Source organism: Crinia signifera, chromosome 19 (assembly GCF_055691185.1).
Source record: "Crinia signifera chromosome 19, ASM5569118v1, whole genome shotgun sequence".
In the NCBI taxonomy this organism is placed as follows: Eukaryota; Metazoa; Chordata; class Amphibia; order Anura; family Myobatrachidae; genus Crinia; species Crinia signifera.
The window spans coordinates 117,634,257-117,659,596 of NC_139226.1; the positions used below are offsets into that span (position 1 = coordinate 117,634,257).

The following is a 25,340-nucleotide window of genomic DNA, read 5'->3' on the forward strand; positions in this document are numbered from 1 at the left end:
AACTCACACTGCGTATGCTCTGAAAATGGGGATGCAGAATAATGCGCTTCTTGATCTCATTTACGCTGTAGACTGAAGAGGCAAAATTGGTTTGTTACCTTTTCATGTAGACAACGTTCATTAAGAGTATGTTCGCCCTGATGTGAGCTGTGCAGAAATAACTGTAATGGTGCCCATACACTTGTGCGATCGGATGCGATGCAACATCGCAATGAGATTTCCCATTGCATCTAAAGTGCTTTTCTCCAGCACATGCACACACACTATACAAATTTTGGACCAACCTGTCACATTTGGGGTCATTGACCCAGTAATTGTTTACAGTGCACGTCTTTACAAGACCTGTAGAATCTGATCCTGGTGCAAAAATGCAATTGCAGTCAGGATCCTGGCACTGGAGAGCCTAACTGTCAGAACACAGGCAGCGTGGACCGACTGTCAAGAAGCCCAACAGATCCTGGATGTAAATACAGAAGTTGGGGTTATTCACTAGGGGGAGGGCTAGGTTCAGGAAGAGACTTATGTTTTAGATGCTGATATGGGGGGTGTTAAACTGCATGAGGGGTGGGTTAGAAACTAGAGACATGCATGTTCGAATTTACCCGGGTCTCAAAACGGCATCTTATAAGCCATGGGCTGTCACATGTTTAGTTTTGGCTTTAAAACATGTGACCGACGTATAGCCAATGAGATCCCATTTTGAAATCCGGATAAATCCAAACTTGCACATCCCTAGTTAAGATTAGTTTTAGGGATAAATTATTTACCAGGATTTCAACACTATTGCTTAACCTGTATACAGTCCTCAATCCAGTGTCTGCTGGTAGTTGTATGGAGACACTACTGGTGAGATGATGTAGTGTCAAAGGTATTGTTTAAATCTATAGGGTAGTGTGTATGCTGTATATTGAACATTTACATTTTGGCCTTTCAAAAAGGGTCTACTTTTTCCCATCATTTGGCAAATCTTCTGGTATGTCCATAGCCTACAGTACCTCCGGACCAGGTTCACATTGTACAAGCAAGCGCATACCGTACATTACAGTATTAAACCTACATGCATATCATTTTTTAGACCTTAATTTCTTTTAAATGCAACTCTGTTGCATTGTTGTTTTCTGTTTATTGCAGTATCATTGGCCAAATTAAAGCCATTTCCTAAATCATTAGTGCTCTCTGATTCTATCTCAGTGGGGTGTCCTAGATCCTAATCCATGATTCTTATTCATGGCTCTGCTGCAGTTTCAGATAGATCAGTCAGATCTGTCAGTGTAATCTATGAGTTTATCAGTTAATTGAGACACGTTGATCCTGTTATTTTTCTGTTTTGTACAGGTACAGTTCCTAGTCCATTTGTAAAATTTAATTTGGACTGCTCTATTTACCAGTTAAAGGAACATAATTCGGGAGAGATGTTTCAAACTGTAGAAAGAGAGAGATAAAGTGGAGTATATTGTCATAGCAAACAATTGGCTTCTAGTTACCATTTTTCTGGCAGAGTCTATAAAATCAGTTAGAAACTTATTGCTATGGGAAACTTCTGCACTTTAGCTATCTGAGATTTGTTGATAGATCTCCCACCTAGTGAATCTATTTGAAAAACTGAATAACGATTTAAAGGGGTAAATGTATGAAGCAGTGATAAGGGAGGAGAAGTGAGCCAGAGAAGAAGTGGCCCATGGCAACCAATCGGCACTCAACTACTATAATTTGCATAATATACATTTATTCAGAGCAGCTGATTGGTTGCCATGTGCCACTTCTCCTCTGGCTCACTTCTCCTTTATCACTGCTTCATACATCTACCCCAAAGTACCAACCTATCAGCTCCTGTCAAACTTTGCTGTAACATGGCAGTTTGGCGCTGATTGTCTGGTACTTTATCTCCGTCCATTTGTTCTCTCTCCAAGACTTAGTAAATGGACCTCTATGCTTTTTACCATGAGGTAAAGTTCCTTTATTGACAGGTCACTTCACCTTTCGCATCTGACAATCCGGACTAATACAGAAGGTGGAATCGTAAATATATCCCGAAAGTTTGAACATGGTTTTATGTATTGAGGTCGATCTGGAGGACGGAGTGTTTTATTCCCACTCTTTGCCCCTTTAATTGCAGCTCTCTGAAGGCAACTTGGTTATCACATCGTAACCTTAACTCCCATTTGAACGTCTTTAAATGCCACTTTGTACAGTTGTACTTTGTTCTATCCCTCAAAACCAAGGCTAACAATTAAATCGTTACCACAAATTCTCTTTATAGCAACCCCCCCCCCAATAAGATACACAACAGACGGTGTTCTAATTTCTCATATGAATCTGTCTGACACAATCCGCCAGAGTTATGTCGTTCCTGATCAGTTTGTAAACTGCAAACAAACATCAGATTAATTATGGCGGATTTGATGTATTTTTTTTCATTTGCCAATTGAATGTACACGTCTGTTAATTTCTCTCATTAGTTTTTGTCAGATTTTTTTTTTTTTTTATCTATCTACAACTAATTAGGAGTGTTCAGGAATTCCACCACCAATACCACCGGTGATCAAGTGCATATTATAATAAGTTACTGTGTTTCACAGCTGATTATAAGAGCGAGGACTAGACAGCCTGTAACTCTGCAACAAACTAGGTCTACCGCGACCCTATTGCAGAAGTAGCAGTTTAATTACACCACTAGAACCAGTGGTTACATGAACTTTGAGCTAGTTTAGTAACCATGTAAATGCCAAAGGTCATCCGTCTCTCATCAAGAAGTTATTGTAGTAATGCTTAGCCACAGGTTTGTATCAGGAGACAAACATTAGCATAGTGATTGGTATCCTCTAGCCTTGAAAGGGCCACACATTACCATTCATCTTGGTATTACCTTCAACACAATACATTTATTCTAAAAAAAAATATCCACAGGCATTTAAGACCACAAACTATAACAAAGACATGACCATAAGACACGAGGACTCAAGGAGTCACCGGTGAAGGCTCAGGGACTTTTGCTGCCCTACAGCCACCTGTTACTCAAAATGAATCTAGCAAACATGGAGTCCACATTTTTCTACAAACCTTTTAATTGCAGGCTCATAGTACATGCTGGCTGCATATTTATAGTTATCCTATGCACATGAAGCAGAAATCGGTTCATATTAGGAGTTGACTTTATTTGGAGTCCAACTTCCTGCAAAATGTTTTTGTCTGTGCAAGGCTCGGGTCACATGGCAATCTTGTTTTTTGTTTTTATTTCGAAATGATAGGAGCACCATCTTCCTTCTCAAACTTCGGAAGTTTTAAAAGATCTCTGGCAAAGACACAGGAATTTCTAGCGACTGCTGCCAGCACTGTCTCAAGAATAGTACGGCGTGTTTGTCACACACATTACAGCTGTTAGCAGATTTCTCCTCTTTTTTTTTTTTTTTTTTATTAAAACCCTTTTTTTCCCCAATATACTGTTGAAAAAATATATATATAGTGTTTAAATCGTGGTCTATCCTAGTTGGTAATAATTAGAATTGTTTTTTTTTTTCCAGGAATCTAGCGTCAGGTTTGCAACTTCTTGTTTTCTTTTAATAAGAATTATTGTATCTATTTAACTCAGGCATATCCAAACTATGGCCCTCCAGCTGTTTTGAAACTACAAGTCCCATCATGCCTTGCCACATTTTTGCTATTAGGGAATGCTAAAGCTATGGCAAGGCATGCTGAGATGTGTAGTTTCACATATTTTGAAAGAAAAAAGAGAACTCTCTTTTTAGGGGCACTAACTTGTTCTGTTAAAATTATATAATTTTTATTGGTATGTACTAAAAGATTATCCAATACACTGTTAAGCACAAGTGTAACCTGGGGGCCAAAGAGTGCGGGGAAAGAGAAAAAGAGAAAGGCGCAATGGAGACAGTGTAGTTTCACAACAGCTGGAGGGCCACAGTTTGGACATGCCTGATTTAACTGTACTTTGGTGTTAAGCTCGGACTGTCCTTATATACAGTTGTTCATTCTGGTAGATTTATTGGTTGTGAATGTTAGGAGCACATGATCATAGTGTACAATGCTGATGATAGTGATATTAATATGACTTCTAATAACAAGTCATAAGTTGCTTTGGGTTGTCTTGTCTGTCTTCTCTCACTCAAGGTGTAGGTAGCTGCCTTCAGGAATGATAGGACGTTGATAGAACATGTATTTTAGGATATGAGTAGTGCGTCTTGTATGCTAAGTGATGATACATCTCATTCTCAATCTTAATTTTATTTTAGAATTATCTCAGTGAATGATTTAGGGCATCATACCAGCTTATACAAATTAAGTTGTCATTGACATGTACTTTTAATTTACTGGCATTGTTTAATCTATTCATTTCTATCCACACGTTGCTGGAATTTCAGTATAATTAAAGTGGCATTGCAAGATGCTTGCTAGAATGGTTTATGCCTAAATTCACTTTGTGAGGTCATGTACCCACCTGACCTTATCCGTGGCATAGAGATGAGTTGCTACAGGGGGTGTAGTATGACTGGCAGATGGTCGGGATCCCGACTGTCAGTATACTGACATCGGAATCCCGGCCGCCAGTACTCAGACAGGGGGCAAGCGCAAAAAATCCCATTGCGGCCTCGGTGGCTCACTGCGGTCGCCACAGGTTCTGTTCTCCCTTTATGGACCCCCACGTGGGAGACTGGCCCCTATCGGTCAGGCCGAACGTCGGCCAGTTACCTGGCACCCGTTACTGGAGTCAATCTCTGTGATGAATCTGGTCCTGCTGTTACATGTATGGAAAGATGTTCTAGTATAAGGCTGTCCAGACACAGTTCTTCAAACCTTCTAATGCCAGCACTTAGACAGCCCAGTTCTAGATAAACTTTATACGTGGTTAGACTTCTTCTCATTATCATTTCTGTTTTTTCTTTCTATAGGAAGCTGCACAGTGGTATAAAGACATATGGCTGCGAGCTTTGTGGAAAGAGGTTTCTGGACAGTTTGAGACTACGTATGCACTTGCTGGCTCATTCAGGTGAGTCCATGTCCATCCTACTCTAGACCCATAACCAACGTGCAGTGGAAGAATTACAGAATCAGCAGAACGATGATGGTGCAGTCTCCAAAGATCATAAAATCTGTAACATATACCGGCTGTGATCTGTTGAAATATGCTGAGGTCCACATCTGTCAGCCGGGCAGCAGTGGCCTGTCCTACACAGGAAACTATGCCTCAGTGACAATTTGATATGGCAAATTGCATAGTGCAAGTTGAAAATTTGCATGTAAGGCAGCCAATTTTCCTCACAAAGAACTGCTTAGATGTTTATGGGTCCAATAATGATTCACAATTCATGTCCGGTGTTTATCTGTTCCCTTGGTTAGATTGCTGGTCATATGCTAATACCAGTTTTTGTACAAAGCCAAACAATGTGTTCTGTGTTTCCTATTAAACTCCTCTTTTCAAGTGGACCTGTCAGGACATTGGATCTAAAATCTGTGCCCTGCTAGTTGCATTTGTTTTATTTAACTGAAGATACGTTTACATAACCTTCCTGAACTGCATCCTTACTATAAGCCCAGGCCACCAGCTGCAAAGCTTTGCACTGTATTGATGTGGGACAGGAGCACATATTTTAACAAAACACCTGCCATAAACAAAATCACATTCTGAGCTAATGTATGCACAGTCTCTGATCATTTAGGTAGAGGAGACCACCCTAGACAGACTCTTCTGACAGGAGGCATGAAAGAGAGTTCAGGTTCTTGCAGGTAAACCAATACAAATCAAATCTGCATCAGAAGTGCATACACACTTGGTGGTGGGTAATGATGTCCTCCGTGGTCTGCAAATGCTGGACGACCCGCACGGAAGGGCCAAAATGAGCATTATCATTTTATAATATCACTTAAGGTGTATGGGGCTTAAACCTATCGGTTAGCCAAATATAGCCCCATATAGAGGAGAGCTAAGGGGTGTCAGGGTTAGGCTGCGGGAGAGGATGGTTAGGTTTTGGCTGTGGGAGGGGCAAGGTCCCTTAGCACACTTGGATCTGGACATAAGCCTAGTCTGATGTGCTGTGTTTATAAGGGGGAGGGGTTGGGATAGGGTCATTGGGTCACCAGCAAATTGTTGGACATGCATTTAGGTCGACATCTGTCTAGGTTGACATACAGGAAGGTCGACATGAGTCTAGGTCGACATGGGTTTTTTTCACTGTTTTTTGAGCCAACATGTGAGGACAGGCGGTATTTTATGCCCTACCATCCACTAGGGCGTGGTGGGAGAAACAAAATAGTGTGCCGAGCGTAACGAGGCACCGAGTCCTAAGCATGGTGACCGGACGCGGTGCACTGTAACCTGTGTCCATGTCGACTGTGACGACATTCGGGTGAAAGCACAGTGTAAAATCCCATTTCGACCTAACCCATGTTGACCTAATGGTGTCGACATAATGACTGTCTAACAACTTGCTGGTGACCTACTTGTACCACACCTGAGGGGTCCAACGGACTTTGCAGAGCAGAGTATTCACCGCGGCAAAGAACCAAAGCAGGTTGCCGCTATAGTACATTTAACCCTATGTATCAAGGGGCTGAATTAACTTTATTTTTTTCTGTACAGGTTGAGTATCCCGTATCCAAAATGCCCGGGACCAGGAGAATTTTGGATAACGGATTATTCCGTATTTCGGAATATTTTAATATTTCAATTATGTATTTTGAAGTATCTTGCATGCATGCTGTATAAACACATAAAATACACACAAATATATTTTATTACCACATAAAATACACACAAATATATTTTATTTGTTCAAAAAACAAGGTTTCAAAATATGAAACAAAATTTGTGTAGTATCTCAGATATTGAATTTGAATGCCAAGCAATCATTGTCTTGTACATATATAGTGCCAGTTACATATCATGTCCTCAGTAGGGCTGTTACAAATGTCCCCAGTGAGTTTTTAGCAAAAAAAAATATTTTTTTTTCACTTTCTGGAATGTATGGTTTTCGGAATAATTCGGATAACGGATACTCGGATACGGGATACTCAACCTATACTAACACCCGTGGGGAAGTTTCACTGGCAAATGCTGATCAATGCCTTTTAATGAGGAAGCCTATTTCTCGAATAATGTGGCTGTACACATCAGGATGATCATGTCCGATATAGAAAATTGTATATCTTAATGTTTTGATCACATTTCTTCTGTTTTGTTATATAATATACATTATTGCTTAAACAAAATCATTTTTTGTGGGTGAAATAGTATAAATCAGGCATGTCCAACGTTGGCCCTCCAGATGTTGTGAAACTACACATCCCAGGATGCTTTGCCACAGTTTTGCTATTAGATAATGCTAAAACTATTTCAAAGCATGCTGGGATGTGTAGTTTCACAACATCTGGAGGGCCAACGTTGGACATGCCTGGTGTAAATGGTCTCGGAAACCTCTGGATAGACAGGTGCTCTGTAAGAAAGGAGCCTTCAGAATGGCAAGTCCGTTCAGAAGTGTTGCTGTGGCAGCTGACCATCCTTTTGCTTCCACAGCTATATAATAACCATTAATAATAGCGATAAGTAGCTGTATTGTAGGTATAAAATACATTTCCTCACCACAATAATCACTGGTGATAAATATAGCCCATAGTCTCTACAGATGATTGTAGGTTATTGAGAGGCTCATGGCTTGAGCTCTACTCTTCCACTGTACCGCTCCAGCCTGGGAAGAATCTCCTCATTGGCAGAGAGACTTCTGGGAGTGGGTGTGTCTCACAGGGTCGGCAGTTACATTGACAGGAGCAAGGTCAGCATAGGCAACTGTTCTACACAGGCAAAGGGTTGACATGGAAATGGTTGAGTACCGAAAAGTCAACATGTGGGTTTTCTTTTTTTGGCAATTTGCAGAAATTTCCCAGCACAGCATGATGTGTAGTTGCTTTTTGCATTGTCTGAGCACAACCGTGGCAGAAACAGGCCGGACAGCTCTATACACAACTACTAGAATAAACTGTGGCCACTGGCTATTGGTGACTGAGCACAACCGCGGCAGAGACAGGCCAGTCACCAGAAGCCAGCGCCCCCAGTTTACTCTAGTAGTTGTGTTTCAAGCTGCCTGGACTGTCTTTGCCACGTGTCTGCTCACTCACCAATAGCCAGTGGCCGCAGTTTACTCTCAGACTGCTCCTTCTTGGTAGTCGGGAACATGTGACCATTACAGAAGCTATAGGAGTAAGTGTATGTATGGTAAACTGCAAGGTTGTTTGTAGCTGTAGAACTGTAACGTAGCGGGGATACTGGAGAAATATTGCACTATAGTATAGGGGTTGATTTACAGTACAGCAGTACAATGAATCTCTTGTGTCTGAGCTAGACGTGACTGGGGATGTTGAGATGCTCTGCAGCAATGACCAGACGCGGTTAGTTGTTTCAAAACAAAACTGGAAAATACTGAAACTTATTTTAGTGAGACCCTGGATCACAACTGTTTTTTTTTTTTTTTTTTACAGTTGAATTGAATGAATAGTGGGGATTATCATAAATGCCTTTTTTATTGTTGCTTTCCTTTGTTCTGTCCTTTTATGTTGTTTGTCTTGCTCGCTGTCTGTCTGTCTCTTGCATGCTTTCTCCCCTCCCGAGTTCCGTCTCTCGCACTCTCTCACTGGAATGCTTTTTTTTCTTCTTCTCTTACGTTGGTTTGGTTTGTTATTGTGCAGCTGGCACTCTGCCCACACTGGGACTCTGCCAGAGCTCTGGTACAGTATGTACAGTGCTTAGAGCCAAGTGTATCATCATGCAAGATTACAGATACATGCTTTTTCTATTTTCCTCTCCGCTCTAATGTAATCAGGGGGTGGAGCAGAGAGTGCATAACCAGGGCAGTGGTTTAAAGCTCCCATTCTCCTCTTCTCACTCTCCAGCTCAACACACAAACAGGCTCAAACTTCCCAACTGTAGATATATTGAGCATTGCCTATAGAAAGCAATGGAAATCCTGTAATGTATTTCAGGACAATGCCTGTATTTCCATTCTATGTCATTTAACTCCTTACATGACAGAAAGATGCCCATCAGTGATCAAATCGTCTTTATTGACACTTTTTTTTTTAATGTATTATTTATTTATTATTGGTTTATCTAGCACAGGGAGCCTTTGGTGCTCCAACTGTTGTTGAACTACACATCCCAGCATGCCTTGCAACAGTTTTAGCATGGCCAAATAGCAAAACTGTAGCAGCGCATTCTGGGATGTGTAGTTCAACAACTGCCAAAGGTTCTCCGGTATAGAAATATGTTTTTAAAGAAAATTTTTAATTAAGACTGAAAATGATGTTACAGGCATGATCAACCTGCGGCTCTCCTGTTGTTGTGAACTAGAAGTTCCAGCATGCTTTACTAGCTGGTTGGTGGGAGGGTATGCTGGGATGTGTAGTTTCACAGCAGCTGGAGAGCTACGGGTTGGCCAGGTGAAATTCTTTTCGAAATCCGTCCTACAAATCCCGTAATTTTTTTATTAATTGTTTTTTATTGTTGTGTTTTCTGACCAAAGACCACTTCATTAAGAGTCCTTTTTTGTTTTTTCTTCCCTTAATTACGAAAGTGGCGTCATTGTCATGCAGCATCACAGTTACCTAGAACGAAGAGTCTGATACAGGTTAAGGGGAATATTCAATCCCGGGTCACGACTGTTGGGCTGACCTGACAGCTGTGACGCTGTCCCGTTCTCGGCTGGCTCGTCAAAGAATCAGCTGGCGGGATTCAATGTCCTGCCTGCCAAAAGGGGGGGTGTGGCCGAAAGCTGCGGCCGGGAGCTCGATAATCCAAAGCCGTTCTTGGCAGAATGGGCCCGATTGCTTCTAAAGTCAGGTCCGTTCTACCGAGAACCCTGTCCAATGCTGTCGGGAAAGACCACATTGAATAGGGACCCACCGCTGTTTCCTCTGACGGGAATAGCGGCGGGGGATTGAATACCCCCCTAAGTCGGATGGGTCCAAAATCGGCCCCGTTTCTGGTTGTGCGAGTTTGCAGACGGGCGGGTGGTGTGTGGTATTTATCTTTTCACTAGGCTGCAAACATTCGCCGCCGAGCGAACATGTCTGAATCGGACCTCAAGAGCCTTCTCTCATGGTTACTTTTATCTTTCCATTCCTTTTATGCAGTGTAAAGGTTACGTGGGTTCAAGGGTCTGTTACAGCCCATTGTCCCAACCTGTTCATTTGTAATCTATAAAGTGCCATAGGAACCAGACTACTTCACCTGTTATCCGAGCTGTACATATTGGGCGCATGGAGAGCCAATCAGGTGCCGGAAATGTGTATTCAGCTGCACATTATATGTTTGTATGACCACTAAAGAGACAATCCGTCCTAGATGCAGAGAATTGCGATCCACAGCTCAGAAGTAAACAAATTAATGGGAGCTCTGTGTATTCTTCCCACCCCTTCCTCCTCCTCCCCTTGCCATTGCTTCTCACCACACACTCGGTACGCTGTGTTACTCTTCCTTGGCACCCACAGACTCCAAGCATAATGTCCTGATTGTCCCTGTGTCGTTCCAGCACAGCGCTAAGTACATCATATTCCTCGGAGTGGAATGACACAATGTGTGTATATTTGTGCATTACGCACATCACAAGACCCCCTTGGACGAGTTTGGAGCTATGGATTTCACAGCCAAGCTCATCAGTAAATAGAAGGTATCCAGGCTGTTGTGACCGCCAAAGTAGAAAGGGCTTACAAAGTTTTGCTAATAAACTTTTTCAGAAGAACCGAATAGATAATTCTGATAATGATGATGATTCTAATTCATGTAAAATCGATTCAGAACTATTTACCACCACAATCACTGAAAGTAATGCTCTTTCCGTCTACTGTTTTTTTTTTTTTCCTTTCCAGACATATGCGGGCTCCTAAAAAATGGTCAAACCCCCCCCCCCCCCCATGTTGTTTTGTTGCCTGCATAAAAAAAAAAAAAAAAAAAGATAATAAAAAGGTGTCATCCTCCCTATTTTTCCCATTTAATAGCCTGTCTGTCTTTTATTAGTTTGGTCAATCAGTGATCAATTTTTTTTTTTTTTTTTAATAGGCTTTAAAAATCGATGTCTAACTTTAAAGTGAGGAGACAAACTTAAGCATGCACACACTTAGGAAAGAACATATAAACCCCACACAATTAGGTCTTCCTCAGATGGCCTTGAGGTTTAAATAATCACTATTTTTTGAACCTCCGTAGAAAACACGTGTGGAAGTTGTATTAAGCCTGGAGAAGAGATAAAGTGGAGATAAGTTAAAAGGAGATAAAGCCCCAGCCAATTAACTCACAACTGTCATTTTCAAACACAGTTCATTGGCTGATGCTTTATCTCTCCTTTCACTTTATCTCCAGTTTTATCTTTTCTCCAGGCTTAATACAGCTGCCCCCATATCACATATTTAAAATAACGAGATTATTAAGGAGCATATTTCATGAGCTGTAGTCTTGTTCTCAGCCGCTACCAACATTAAATGGTTCCCCAACCAATCGGCTCCTATCATTTTTAAAATTCATGACTGTTAGAAGCTGATTGGCTGGTTCCCCATTCATCATTCACAAGGAGTGATAACAAGAACATCACTCATTGTTAAATATGACCCTAAGGTGGAAATGCAGGGACAGTAACTCATAAGAGCTGCAGGGTAATCCTGACTGTTCCTTTTCTCAAACCTTTTCTGTCATGTACTGTATCTTCTGACATTGAACCAATGAGACTTTGACACTGCATACTGTACCTGTGCACTGTACCAGATAAATTGCAGTACCCCACCCAGCTACAGTAGCTTACAGGTCAGGTGCCCATTTACCCAGCTCTTCGCAGCATAATGCCAAAATATCATTTTTACATGTTAGTACAAAGTACTTTGTATTCCCCAATAAACCATTTGCAGGACAGAGAACATATTTTTCTTCTATTTTGCGCGTCACTGTTCTATGTCCTGATTTTGCAGTATGCGTCCATATTCTGTGACTGTGCCCAGAAGTGTCCTTATTACAAACATGCCCGGCGTGCCGCTTTGTGTGTAAATTCATAGTATAGTGTATGTATGTATATATATTTTTATAATGGCTATAAATGTTGATGTGACTGCTTGCCGTTTGTAAACAGCCCAAGGCCAGATCCTGGCCCTGGGCCGGCACCCCCAGCCTTTTTCCCAGAGTGATGTCATGGGCGCACTGGCAGGTCTCGATGTTCTGCCAGCATTCCACAGCGTTTATGATCACTCGCAGATGTGAATCCAAGAACACACTGTACCCAGAGACGAAATTAATGCAGGCTTGAGTGCTGTCCAACCCCGATACAGAGGAGGGACTCGCTTGGGGAGAAGGAGGGGGTAACAGCGCAAACTATTTAATGCTGTTTATAAATTATACACCGTCTGATGAAAAATACATCCCCCTCCCTTCCTCCTCCCTGCCTTTATTTTATCCGTGCCCTGACAGCCAGAGAGAGAGGCTTGGAGTGGTTTCTGCTCCTGTTTTGGCAGATCTTGTAGAAGACATATTTAATAAACTAATATAGAGGGTGACAATTTAACCTGATAAAAGGTGGGGGGAGCTGCACTGGGGGGGCTATCCGTTGTCCATGACTTCCAGATGATTTATTAATTCAGCTCCTTGTTTATAGGCTATTTTTTACTTTTGTTCTCCCGTTTTATCCCTTCTTTATGCTTTTGTTCATTCTTTTCTCGTGATGTTCTATAAGCAATGAACTTTTTTCACAGCACAGTCTAATCTCTGTGATAATGATTTACTGTCTGAATTACATTCTCTGTCTTCTGTCTGTCTCTGTCTTCTGTCTGTCTCTGTGTCTCTCTCTCTCTCTCTCTCTCTCGTGCTCTGTCTCTCTCTCTCTCTCCTTCTCTCTCTCTGCACCTGTGGCATTCTTTCACCCATCTGTCTCGCTCTCCTCTTCTTTGTCTAGCTTGCTCTGTCTCTTTCCCCCATCTCCTCTTTTTGTCTATGCCCCCTCACTCTGCCCATCATCCCTCTGTCTCCCTCTGTCCCTGTATGTCCTGTCGCTCTCTTACTTATCTCTTTTAACCATCTCCTCACAATATGGAGGTAGCATATTAAGTAACTTGCCCCACTCTACAACTTCCTAAACCACCATTAAAGGACCCAACTACCCCCCCCCCCTCCCCATTCCCCCTTTCACTCAACTCTAATATATGCTGATCACCTAACACAATAGTTTACATGTACATTGCCCTTCCTATATATGTACATTATACTCCATTACCCTTCAGCCATCATTCCAGATTTGAAAAAAATAATAAAAAAGTTGGGCTGGGATTGCTAAATGCTGGTATGCTGTCACCTAATTGGTACTCTATACGTCTGTGCACTATGCCTTGCGTCACTTATTATACAGTAAGTCAGTTTATATATGTTGTAAATATTCAGTGTGCACTGAATTACCGGCCACTTCTTCTTTAAATGTTTCAGTGTTCTTCTCCGTATCCCTCCTACCACCTGCATTGTCATATGAAGACATATTGGTTCATTGTGTTTTTAGGTCACGTAGGGACCACTGTAGTTGCCAGTCTGTTGAGCAGGTCATGGTCATAAAAGGGTTAAACCGTCCATAGTCCTAGGTATGGCAAAAGCCTCTACGCTACTAATGTTTATCGCATGCCCAACAGGCAGCTAGGTTTAAAGCTCTGCGTTGTTGCTAAGTAGCAGCTCTTCTCCCCCCTTCTCCTCCCTCCCATACTGTAATGGGCTTATTTTGTATTCCATACAGCTCTGGGTCTTATTTTTGTATGCAAGACAAAGTGTTTTGATGGCGGATGGAAGCAGCCTGTGTCTAGAGGCTGCTTGGAGTTTTTATGCTATGTACAGTACACACTGTGCTTTTTGAGTAGAACACAGGCTGTTCAATCCTGCATTGTTTCTTCACCTTGCATTGCGAACATCTAGCAGTTAGGAACTAGTGTACCCTGAAATAGTACAGTACTATGGCTTGTTTTTACATTCATTAAAGCAGGTTTCACATGCATATTCTGAATATTTGACATTATCACCTACTGATAAGAATAGAAAATGTCTGCTTTAATACAATGGAAAGTACTTGATTGTAAAAAGAATACCCTTTTTGTATACAGTAGAACATTACTCTTCTATAAATGAGGCACACAATTAAAGATCAGTAGCTGTATTCCACAAAGACAATCACTGATGGATTTGAAATCCTAGAATAACTTATTTTGAAACTATCTTCTTTTGTGGGCATCCGGCACACTGGGAACACGAAGTACAATATGTTAGAGCCTGAATGAAGTGTTGATGTTATATTATCTCTGCTGTAACGTAATCTGTAACCCACTTATCTTTATACTATATATATATATATATATATATATATATATATATATATTATATATATATATATATATATATTAGTAGAAAAATGGGTAAGGCGTCACTCCAGGGCTTAGAAGAAACAGTATCTATTGTGAGGCGGTCAACGCCGTTTTGGGTGTTACCCCGTCGTCAGGACCAAAATGTGCTCAGCACATTTTGGTCCTGATGACGGGGTAACACCCGAAACGGCGTTGACCGCCTCACAATAAATACTGTTTCTTCTAAGCCCTGGAGTGACGCCTTACCCACTCTTCTACTATATTTGGTGGGCATCCCACCTTGGATGTCACCCAGGCAAGAGTTTTCTGAGTGCAGGGAGTGCCGGACATCAGCGCGATATATATATATATATATATATATATATATATATATATATATATATATATATATATATATATATATATATATATATATATATATATATATATATATATATATATATATATATATGTGTGTATGTTTCGGGACACACATATATTGTCGGGACTAGACAAACCTATATCTAAAGATTGATTTTTTTGCAGCGATTGGCGAAAGTATCGCCAGGGGCGCGCAAGCACGAGACGCTCATGCGCCCAGTGGCAACGGAGCTTGCCCCGGGTTACCCGCCGGTCCAACTCGCCGCCCAAACCCTGCCTGTCTCCCTGGAGCGGAGACGGGCAGGGAGCCGCTGCCCGTGATATGTGTGTCCCAGTCCCCATCACCGGCGCTCGCCAGAGGAGAGGATCTGGCGGGCACCGGCGTTAAATGAGGCCGGCTCCATCTGTATATATTCATATTCACATGGGGATTAGCATTCATTGGTTATGTGTTGACCATTAACAAACTATTGGCATGAATAAGTAATAAGGCTCATCCCTCAGATGTCAATGGCTCTAGACAGTAGATAGGTTACATTTTATTTCAGCCTACAAAATGGCTGCCATGGTCGCTAGGCAAAAGGTGTACCATAATACTGAATTGCTGAATGGTTTTTGGGCCTGATGTTTAATACCCGTTAGCTAGGTGGTGCGTAATCGCAGCCTAGAGACAGGTAAACACTGCCCGCCGCCGATTAGAATGCGAGGGCATGTGTATGCTGAAGCATCCCCTTGCATGTGGCCACGCGGGCGAAAAAATCATTTGATGGTCCCTCACCATCGAATGATTTTTATGCCGTTCTTAATTAAGTCAGCCTGGCATGACTTTTCATTGACACGCTGTCCTCTGAATTCAGGGCAGGCTCATGTGATGTCAGCCGCCCGCCCCAGACTTGCTTGCCGTCTGCAAGTGTACGCCCAGTGTTCTTATGGACACGCCCATAACCTGTTGGGCGTTCCCCTTCCCACTCCTGGAGCGAACAGCGCAGCAAGTGTGAAACTCGCAGAAGCCGCTCGCTCACGGGGTGCGCATGTGCAAACCCCGACCAAGAAAAAAATAGCATAGTGGGCAATTCTTCTGCATTCCACCCATTTCTCTCATGTAATAGGGTGGGGGTTTTCACACCCCTGCACTTCCCGCATAGTGCTCCTTTTTGACAGATTTCCCACAGGCCAGTGATGGCCAACCTGTGGCACGCCAGCTGTTGTGAAACCACACATCATGCCCTGCTGCTACAGTATTTCTATTAAAGAATGCCGTAACTTTGGCAGAGCATGCTGGGACGGAAAGTTTCACAACCGTTTGGCATAGGCATTCCAGCTAAGGTTGGCAGGCATTATGTAGAAGGTATCATATAGAACCACCTAATCTGCGCACAGTTTCACTTCCTACAGAATAACAGTATAGAAACTAATGTACAATAAAATAAATAACCATTACACAGAAGTGTCTGTCATAATTGCAAGAACTGCTCATACAGTAAGTCCGCTGTAGGTGACACTGGAAATACAAGCTCTAAAACTTTCAAGAAAGTTTTGGTTTTGGTGAACACATTTTTTTTCTTTTGGTACTTTTTTCCTAGCACGGCGCCCAGATTTTCTACGTACGGCACCGTAAGGAAATTGCATTGCATGCGATTTGATCGCATGCGATGCGATTATTTTTTTTTATTTTTTTTGTTATGTCTAACGCACCCCCCACTATCCACGCCACCCCGAAGCGTGGCAAGCGGCGGCGGAACGCGTCCTCCAACTTTTTCATTACCCCACTATCCACATCGGCGTGGAGTTTATTATAGCGTGGCGAGCAACCGAGCCCGAAGCGTGTCGAGCGCACGTGAAATCCGCGTCCCCTCGCTGGGCTCGCTGCGCTTCGGGCTCGCCACACTATATAAAATCAACTCTGCGCCAACGTGGATAGTGGGGTAATGAAAAAGTCGGAGGACGTGTTCCGCCGCCCCTCGCTGGGGTGGCGTGGATAGTGGGTGGGGGGCATCCTATATTTTACATGTATTCATGGACTTAGCCCATTAAAAAGATAGGATGCGATAAAAATTTGCATCTCATCTCATGCCACTAATGGCATGCGATGCGGTTTTTTATCGCATCCTATCTTTTTAATGGGCTAAGTCAGTGAATACATTAATAAGATAGGATGCGATTTCCTTACCATGAATAGCCCTCTACGCAAATGGAGTAGTGGGCGCTGTGCTAGGAAACAAGTACCTTTTTTTTTTTTTTTTTTTTTTTTTTTTTTTTTTTACTTTAGCGGCCCAATCCCCTCATGTAAACTCATCACACACGAGTGAGCCACTGCTTCAATCTGTTTTGAGTTCTCTTTCCATGTCATGAAAAGGTGTTTTGTAGCTTCTACAACCTTTATGAAGAATGGAATCTTTGGGAGGGCCAGAAAAAAATTCAATCTAAGGTTTTTTTTTTTTTTTTTACTCTTGGTACAATCCAGTGGTTCCCAGATTCCGTTATGTGGTGAGCCACCAGCAATGGTTTTGCTCCTTACGTTGACCATAATTAATTTGCATTGGTCCACCAACCAACCCAGGTCCCCGATGAAGTTGCCCAGAAGCATCCAATTTGAGAACCACTGGTATTATCCGTTTATCTTCTTTTAAGCTAATATACTACAGTGTCCCATTTGGTATTCTGTGTAGGTAAGGATACTGATAGGTCTATGTAGAGATTGATGTGTTAAGTTTCCTTGAGTGTAAAGCATTTTGTAGTAGCTACACCTTTTTTAGATTTATAAATATATATTTTCCTTGCATCTTCTTACGTTCATAAGGGAAATATATTCCTGCTGAAAATTTCTGACTGACTTTGTTCTGCGTTCTTCCACAGCTACAGTATGTAATGAATACAGTGTTAACGCTAAGGCTTGTATCAGAAGAAAAGTGTGCCCTGTGAAGACTAATATAAGCAAAGATCTTGATGGTTCTATGTAATGAAAATCTCCCATTACCAGGAATACAGTGATACTTGTATATTTACATCACCTATAGTGACATCCAGCTCTCCAGCCGCTTCTACAATTTAAAAAAAAGAAGTAGGGTTATATGGGGCCAGGCGGAGATAGGCTGCCAGCCAGTGATTGCGGTGTCTGTGTGTATCTGGGTGGACATTATGCTTATTGTTATAAAGTGAATACTTGTCTCAGACTTTATTTTATTATTTGTATGTTTATAATGATCAAACCAAAAAAAAATATTTTACAATGATACTTGAAAGTTAAAACCTGTTCATTTAATTCTTAATAATTAATGGCACAAAAAATGTGTACTTGTCTGACGTTTAACCATTTGAGTGCAAATTGAATTTTTTAAATAAGTGTAAAAATTGCCAATCGACCATTTTTAATTCATCATAATGTTTACCTTTTTATATAGGAAATATCATTTTTGAAAAAAATGTTTTACACATTTGTAATTGTAATTTGAGTTTATATAACAAATGTGAGCGACGCTGGCATTTTTAGCGGATATTTTGAACATCTTTTACAGAGATGTTTGCACTCAAAGGGTTAAATGCTGCACCACAACTTAGGTGGGTGTTCAGTGATTCCCCCTATTCAGAAATAAGAGAATTTGACTGTTCAAACAGCGAAAATGTCCGGGATTCGCATTTTGCAGATCCGGCACTTGCATGTGTTTCCAATATTCGTAAACAATCGGAAAAATCGGCATGGATCTGCTGTTTTTCCACGTAAATGGCTGCTGATTTGAAAATTGAGCGGCCATTTCCGTGGAAAAATAGCAGATCCATGCCGATTTTTTTTTTCCGATTTGTTTATGAATATCGGAAAAACATTGAATTGAAGAAATTCCATTTATTGTTTCCGTTTTTTTTTTTTTTTTAACATGAATAACGAACATTGACTATCCCACTTAAACTAATGGCAGTTCTAAATCCATGAATGCTGATTTAAAGAAAGGATTTTTTTTTTCTTTTATTAATATTTGTACCTATACTTTTATTATTACCTATCTATAACCACACCCTATAATTCCTAGTATGTTTCTTTACAAAATCTAAGCTTCCGTTCAAGATCCGTGTTTTGCCATTTCTCTGGCAGCTAACTGGTTAAGTAGCATACTCTACCACCCGTCCCCCCCCCCCAAATGTGGTTTCTTTGGACACATATATTTTATTTGGGGGGTGCATTGACTATTCAGGGAGGGGTAGGCAAGCTCCGTCTGAAACCCCAAAGAACAAGATAAATTTGAAATTGTAATTGGCTGACTTCCACAGGCTTGCGGCTCTTTTAATGAGTCATAATAACTTCATTTAAAGCCAGCTGAGCAGAAAATAGATTGGAAAGAAGCTGGGGGCCATTATGGATTTCTGTGTGCGCGCGTTTGACAGCTTCTGTTGTAGACAGTCGTGTAAGCGAGACATATTTATTAAAGCTTGTGGACTTGCATATAGGTGTGATTTAGTAAGCATGGATTCCAAAACTAGGTCTACAATGAGCCAAGTAATGATTTTGCCTGTGTATCTTTGAGCTCTTAGGTGCTATCAGCACAAACAGTCATGCAGAGTTTTGGATCCTGATGTACAATTGGTACAGGATGAAAGAAACTCTTAAGGATTATATTGTTACACAGGTGAACATTAACATTACCTATTGTACTAGTTGTATCAGTTTAGTATGTATGAACATTTTACAATATACAGCTGTGTACTCATATACCTATCCTTTGTTCAGTATGTGACGCAGCATAGACGCTCCAAAATTCCTGGACCCATTTCTACATTTATAGCTGTCGATGTGCAGCAAGCGGGGGGGGGGGGGGGGGGGGGGGCAGCGACTAAGGGGGTGGTGGGGATTGAAAAATCCTATTTAAAAGACTGGGGCGGCTGCTGATTGGCTGAGGGTGCTCTCAGTCAATGTGCCACGTTTCTGGTGCGAAAGTGTATGACTGGAAGCACAGCTCAGTAGAAAGTACTGTTACACAGCAAATAATACTAATTGGTGCAATTTAAGGATGCGTCTTGTATAAACTGTATTGAAATGTAATCACATCCAAGTAATCTTCTTATGTGGATTGCTTTGAGCTGTATTGTACCATACATGCAGATGTGACTCTTCTTATCCACAAACGGGTTGTGGGTCTGAATGTGCCACACTTGTGACTTTTTGCGCCTGGCTGTGTTCCGATCATGAGATCACGGGTAAGTGGGCAGTGCTCGCGCACATCTGCTGGTCATGGCAAACAACCTGATGTGTCTGTACCTCCCTATTTTCATGGAATTGGTGGCAGACTGACAATTTTCAGTGAACATACTACCAGGACAGCAGCTTACCGCGTCCCAGAGGGCTCGCAGCTTACCGAGTCCCAGAGGGCACACCCCGCCATATAACTTTGCAACCATGCGAGGGGAGGTGTCCCAAAGACACATCCCCTTGCCTGTGCCTACTGCCGGAGAAATCAGTTAATGTGTCCAACCATCGAATGATTTCCCCAGGTATCGCAAATATAAGTCAGTGGAGACCTCGGGCTTCCGGCCGAAGACCGGGTGGGCAGCTGACATCACGTCGGCCAACCGCCCCTGGCACCCTTGTAACACTGCCATTTGCATAGGAATGCCCAGAAACGCTGGGCGCTCCCATGCCCCATCGCCCACACTGTGCGAAAGCCACGCTGCAGGTCGGAAAAGGGCGCTCACACAGAAGGGCTGCGCAGCTAATTATGCGCATGCGCAGGTCAAAAACCTAATTCCCCCATGCAACTGAGCGGGGGACCGATTTAAACCAGAATGAGGGCCATGGTCTCTCCGGAGATCACTAAACAACTCTCTGTAGCTTCTCACACTGTAATCCAAAACCCCTACGCTTGGAAACGGCATATTTACGCTCTCACTTTCACAGCATTTGTGACCATTATTTAGCCATGGCCAGACCCTCCCCCAGTGGCCCTAAAGTCTAAAACTTCAACTCTACATGCTCCCATGTCTGTCCTGATGGACAACCCTCCTGCTACTTGGACCTTACACATCTACCACTCACATACTTTGTACATCTCTAAAGGCAAAATAGACTTTAGAAATATCTGATCACACTTGCCAAACCAAGTCCAATCATAGGCGTGATGTATCAACATACAAACATTTTGTGATTGGGCAAGGTCTTCTGTGTGGGCCTTTCTTGCCACAACATCATTGCCTCCTTACTCATTGTCTCAATCTTACTGGTCTTTAAATAAAAACAGCAAGGAAAAAATCCAAGTATTTTAAGGCCAATTAAATTAATCTTTGGTAAAATGAGCAACTATAGTCTGTAATCTGTTGGTAGGTCCTTTTTCTTAGACCCAGAATTTGCAGAATTTTGGTTTTTGAAAAACAAAATTTATGTTTTGGAGTTAAAATTCTCAGACACGGGAGCTGCTTTTGGTGTTGATGTGTTCATGGGAGTAGTCAATACAATGGACCAGTGTCCTTACATGTAACTCACTGTAAAGTATTTTTACATTTCAGCTCTTTGCACTGATTGCTGGGAGAGAATTTCAGGATGTTTGCTTATGTCACAAGACAATAGATATGCCCGTGACTGATGTCACCTAGCTAATATCCTCGTCACAAAAAAAAGCACATCCTACCCCCAATATACCCAGTTTGACCTCCGTCTGCGTCTAACTGGCTGGCATGGTGTTACAGTTTGGGACAGTTTGTACCTGGTTACTGGCTTCAGTCCCAGCAATAAATCTTCCTGTTAGTATATTTAGAGTCTCGAGTGACATCGTAAGGCGTAAGGCTCACTCTTAAATAGCCACTGCTTGGCAGGACACTTCAGTTCAGCCTGCAATGTGCTAAATAAATAGATACTTAACTGCTTCACAGCCAGATAGGATGACCATACGCAAGTCTGAAGTGGAAGGACTGCACAGTCTTGCATAAATAAGATAGAAGTTACAATATATATCATCGACGTCACTCTTCACACCTTCAACCTTTTTCAATGACTTTGAACACAGCGCCTAAATACTATTTTGGGAAGATGTGTTTTGTAGACTGTAAATGCTTAAGGCGCCATGCCCAGTAATTTACCCTTAGTGGTATCCTGAAACCTGTGTATCCTGAAACAAGTGTTCCAAGCATTTTTCAGTTTTGAGGAGCGTTTTATCATGGTGCAGAGAGAGTGAGTTCCAACCAATCGGCTTCTAATTGTCCTATTACATGCTGTGTGCGCTCCACTTTCTCTCTCCCCTAGCTTTGGTAATTCTCCACCTTGGTACTTGAGAGTTTAAGTCCACCACTTTATAATGGCTCTGGAGATGTGTGAGCAGGAGGACCAATAAGAAACTACTGTTCTCATGACTCCGCCTCTTATTGCTCCATGTGGGAAAGGATCCACTAGGGTTGTGTGTGCCAAGGTAATTACCATGATGGTTCAATCGAACAATCTGGATACTGTGTTGTGATATAAGGCACGCTGGTGAATATGCCCAGTTTAAAAGGAGCTCCGTGAGCTCACATATCCAAGGTTTATACTGACATCTGGTTGGAGTATCACTACAATTATTTTAAAGTAAGCAAGCTGGGTACACACTGAGCGATATTTATTTAACAATATGTGCAATATCACGTGTTGCTCAAAACTATTATCATTTATACTGAATTTGACATAGGATGCAGTATTTCACTTTGAGTGGTTTTATTCATTGAATTGGGGGGGGGGAATATACTTAAGTTTCTAAAATTGAATAGTAAGGATGTTGCCGATAGCAACCAATCTCGTTTTATAGAATGCATAAGAAATTATAGCTAGAATCTAGCTGGTTGCTATGGACAACATCCCCAGTTGTCACTTCTAGAAGCTTTAGTAAACATATAGGGGTCAATTTACTAAGATGGGAGTTATATTTCAGATGCAGTGTTGCTATGGGTAACCAATCGGATACTATCCATTATCTTCTAGAAGGTGCTCAAAAAATAAGAAGTCGATTCTAATTGGTTGCCTATAGCAACATCCCATGTGAAATAGAAGTCTCATCTTAGTAAATTTACCCCATAGTGACTGTTGGCCAATGTCCTACCTGATTATGTATTTAAAAAAACACAGAAGACCTTTAACATTGCAAACCTGGTAAGTATTGATGACAACCCTATTCCAATTAGACTGCAAGCTCTTGCAAGCAAATGTGTTCCTGACTCCAACCTGTAATTTAAAACATAAAAAATAACCTTGAGGCGATTTATATATCCACTCATTCTCTCCGCTTGTGGAGGTTTATTTTTTTTTCTTCCCTTTTTTTGTTTTGTTGACAGTGATATAAAAAAAAAGAGGCTCAGGGAACACTCAGTCCTAGCTATTTGAATTTGGCAGGCAGGGGCTGTTCCTGTACTGATAAGGAGTACTGTAAATAAGACTGTACAAAGAGCATGCCATAAAGCAAGCTCTGTCTGTACGCATTGTTCTCTTTCCACTGGTTGTGTGTGTGTGTGTGTGTGTGTGTCTTGTATGTGTGGCTTTTTTGTTATTCTTTTTTTTTTTTTTGGAAGTCTGTTTTGGAACACAATGTTCTTCCTAGTCATACCGAACATGCTGGCAATTTGCTAACGAGATCTGCATGTTTGTTTCTGAAATCCTCCAGAATTCTTATGACACAAATATTATTATTATTTTTTTTTGCAACGCTTATTAGTTTTATCTTTAGGGGAGATATGTAGCAATTGTAAATATAGGTAAATAATCTCAATTTCTTTTTTGTTTGCAAAATGAACCAAAAAATAAAATGTGTGCTTTGTCAAACAAATACATTTTAGTGTGTGTGTGTGTGTATATGTGTGTGTGTGTGTGTGTGTGTGTGTGTGTAATTTCTGGGTCTATTAAAACATTGCCGTCTGTTGGCAGCGAGTGAAACTGCATCTATTTCTCTCTCACACAAACACAAAGGCAATCACAAGGTAGCAGACTAGCTTTCGAAGCTTTTTCTTCGAGCAAGCTTATTAGATTTAGTATATACTTGCATGTATTGCTGTTCAGTAAAGTGTAAATGTTAACTTGTCTTCTTTAAACATGGGTTGTTGGTTCACTTGTTGGAGTATCGGCTAATGAAGCCCATCGGCTGCGAATCCACCAAACGGTTACCTTTTGTTGTTAAGCCTCAGCTTTTGTGGTCATCAATCAAATCCTGCTCCTTTTAATAACACAATTATTTGTATGGTTCTGGTAAAGGAAACTGGTGTCCACTTCCTTTCTGAGCAGGAAGTGATGTGCAGAGCTGGGGCGCTGCAAAGAAAGGGGTGTGGTATGACCTCCCAATTGTCAGGATTCCAACGGTCATTAGACAGACATCAGAATCCCGACTGTCGGGACTCTGAAAGGGTTGCGAGTGCTATAAATCCCCTCGCTATGCTCACCACAGGCTCTATTCTCCCTCTATGGGGTTCATGGACCCCCACAAGGCAGAATAGCACCCTGTAAATCGGGATCCTGACTGGCTTTTATCTTTCGGGATTCCAATGTCGGTCTACCGGCCATCAGAATCTCGACTGTCGGGAGGCCATTTGGCACCCAGAGGAAGAGGAGGAGGCTAGATTGCTGGTTTAGGGAAGAGGAGAGATGTGGCGAGCACCTTCATAATGTAACCATGGGTTCCAAGTTATCTCCAAATTATTCAGATGTAGGCTTTTTGCCCTCAATAATTAAAATCTAAACTGATTTGAGTTGCTTAAATGCACTAATGGGACTATGCTGGATTTTGCTTGCCCACTTGGCCTCAGAGTTGAGACTGAACATGAATGCATTTATGCTTGGCCTAATGTGCTCATATAATCAATTTGATTACTGGAGGAATTTTGTTAAATATGATTTAAAAAAATTCTGATTTTATTTAAGTTATGGGTCAGACTAAGGCACAATATTAAACATTCTGGTTCCTATTGTGCCTGCTAACTGCGATTTCAGGCTGCTTGGGGCTACTTGTCTGGGTTGGGCTATTCCGCTAAGTGATCATTAATCCATCGTTATGTTGTGTGGAGGCCAGAACAGGCTAATAGGTAGAACAGTATGAAATTGTATTTTCATTAGTTGTGTGATTTTGGAAACTTTTGGTACTCTGACCTGATAAAGAAACAGAACTGGCAAGACCTTGTCCCAGTTTGTGGCATACAGTTTAGGATTGTGACCGAATCACTCAATGGGGTCTATTCAATGCCGTGGGCGAGCGGCGACAGCGAGCAGGGCTTCCTGCTCGCTGCCACCACTCGCCCTGTCAGTATTCAACTCACCCCCCCTCATATGCCAATTCCCCCTTGCTCCGTTTTTTGAGTGAGGGGGAATCGGCGTATGTGGCTGCAGAAGCGGCTAAATACAGTGGGTTTGCTGCATTAGCCGCGGGTCTTGCTGTTTGACGTCCTATGACGGCGAGGATTCCCCCGGAACGTTGAATAGGGCGAGCGGCCGGCAAGGGAATTAAACAGCGAGGATCGCTGGTTTTATGCGATCCTCGCTGTTTAACAACCTCGTCGGCCGCTCGCCGCGGCATTGAATACTACCCAATGAGGAGACTCCCAAAATAACAAACTTACAAATATTATTTTGTTACATGCAGTACTACTCAATGCACAGCCATGAACGGATCTAGATATGC

General features: G+C 41.8%; 1 protein-coding gene across 2 annotated transcripts in view; it reads left to right on the forward strand.

Annotated features, from left to right (window-relative positions):
• Nucleotides 1-25,340, forward strand: part of ZBTB16 (zinc finger and BTB domain containing 16) — a 128,319-nt gene that overhangs the window by 63,016 nt on the left and 39,963 nt on the right. For both annotated transcript variants that reach the window (XM_083163227.1, XM_083163228.1), the window contains exon 3: nt 4,905-5,002. In XM_083163227.1, the coding sequence (XP_083019353.1) occupies nt 4,905-5,002 (98 nt within the window). The remainder of the gene's footprint in view (nt 1-4,904; nt 5,003-25,340) is intronic.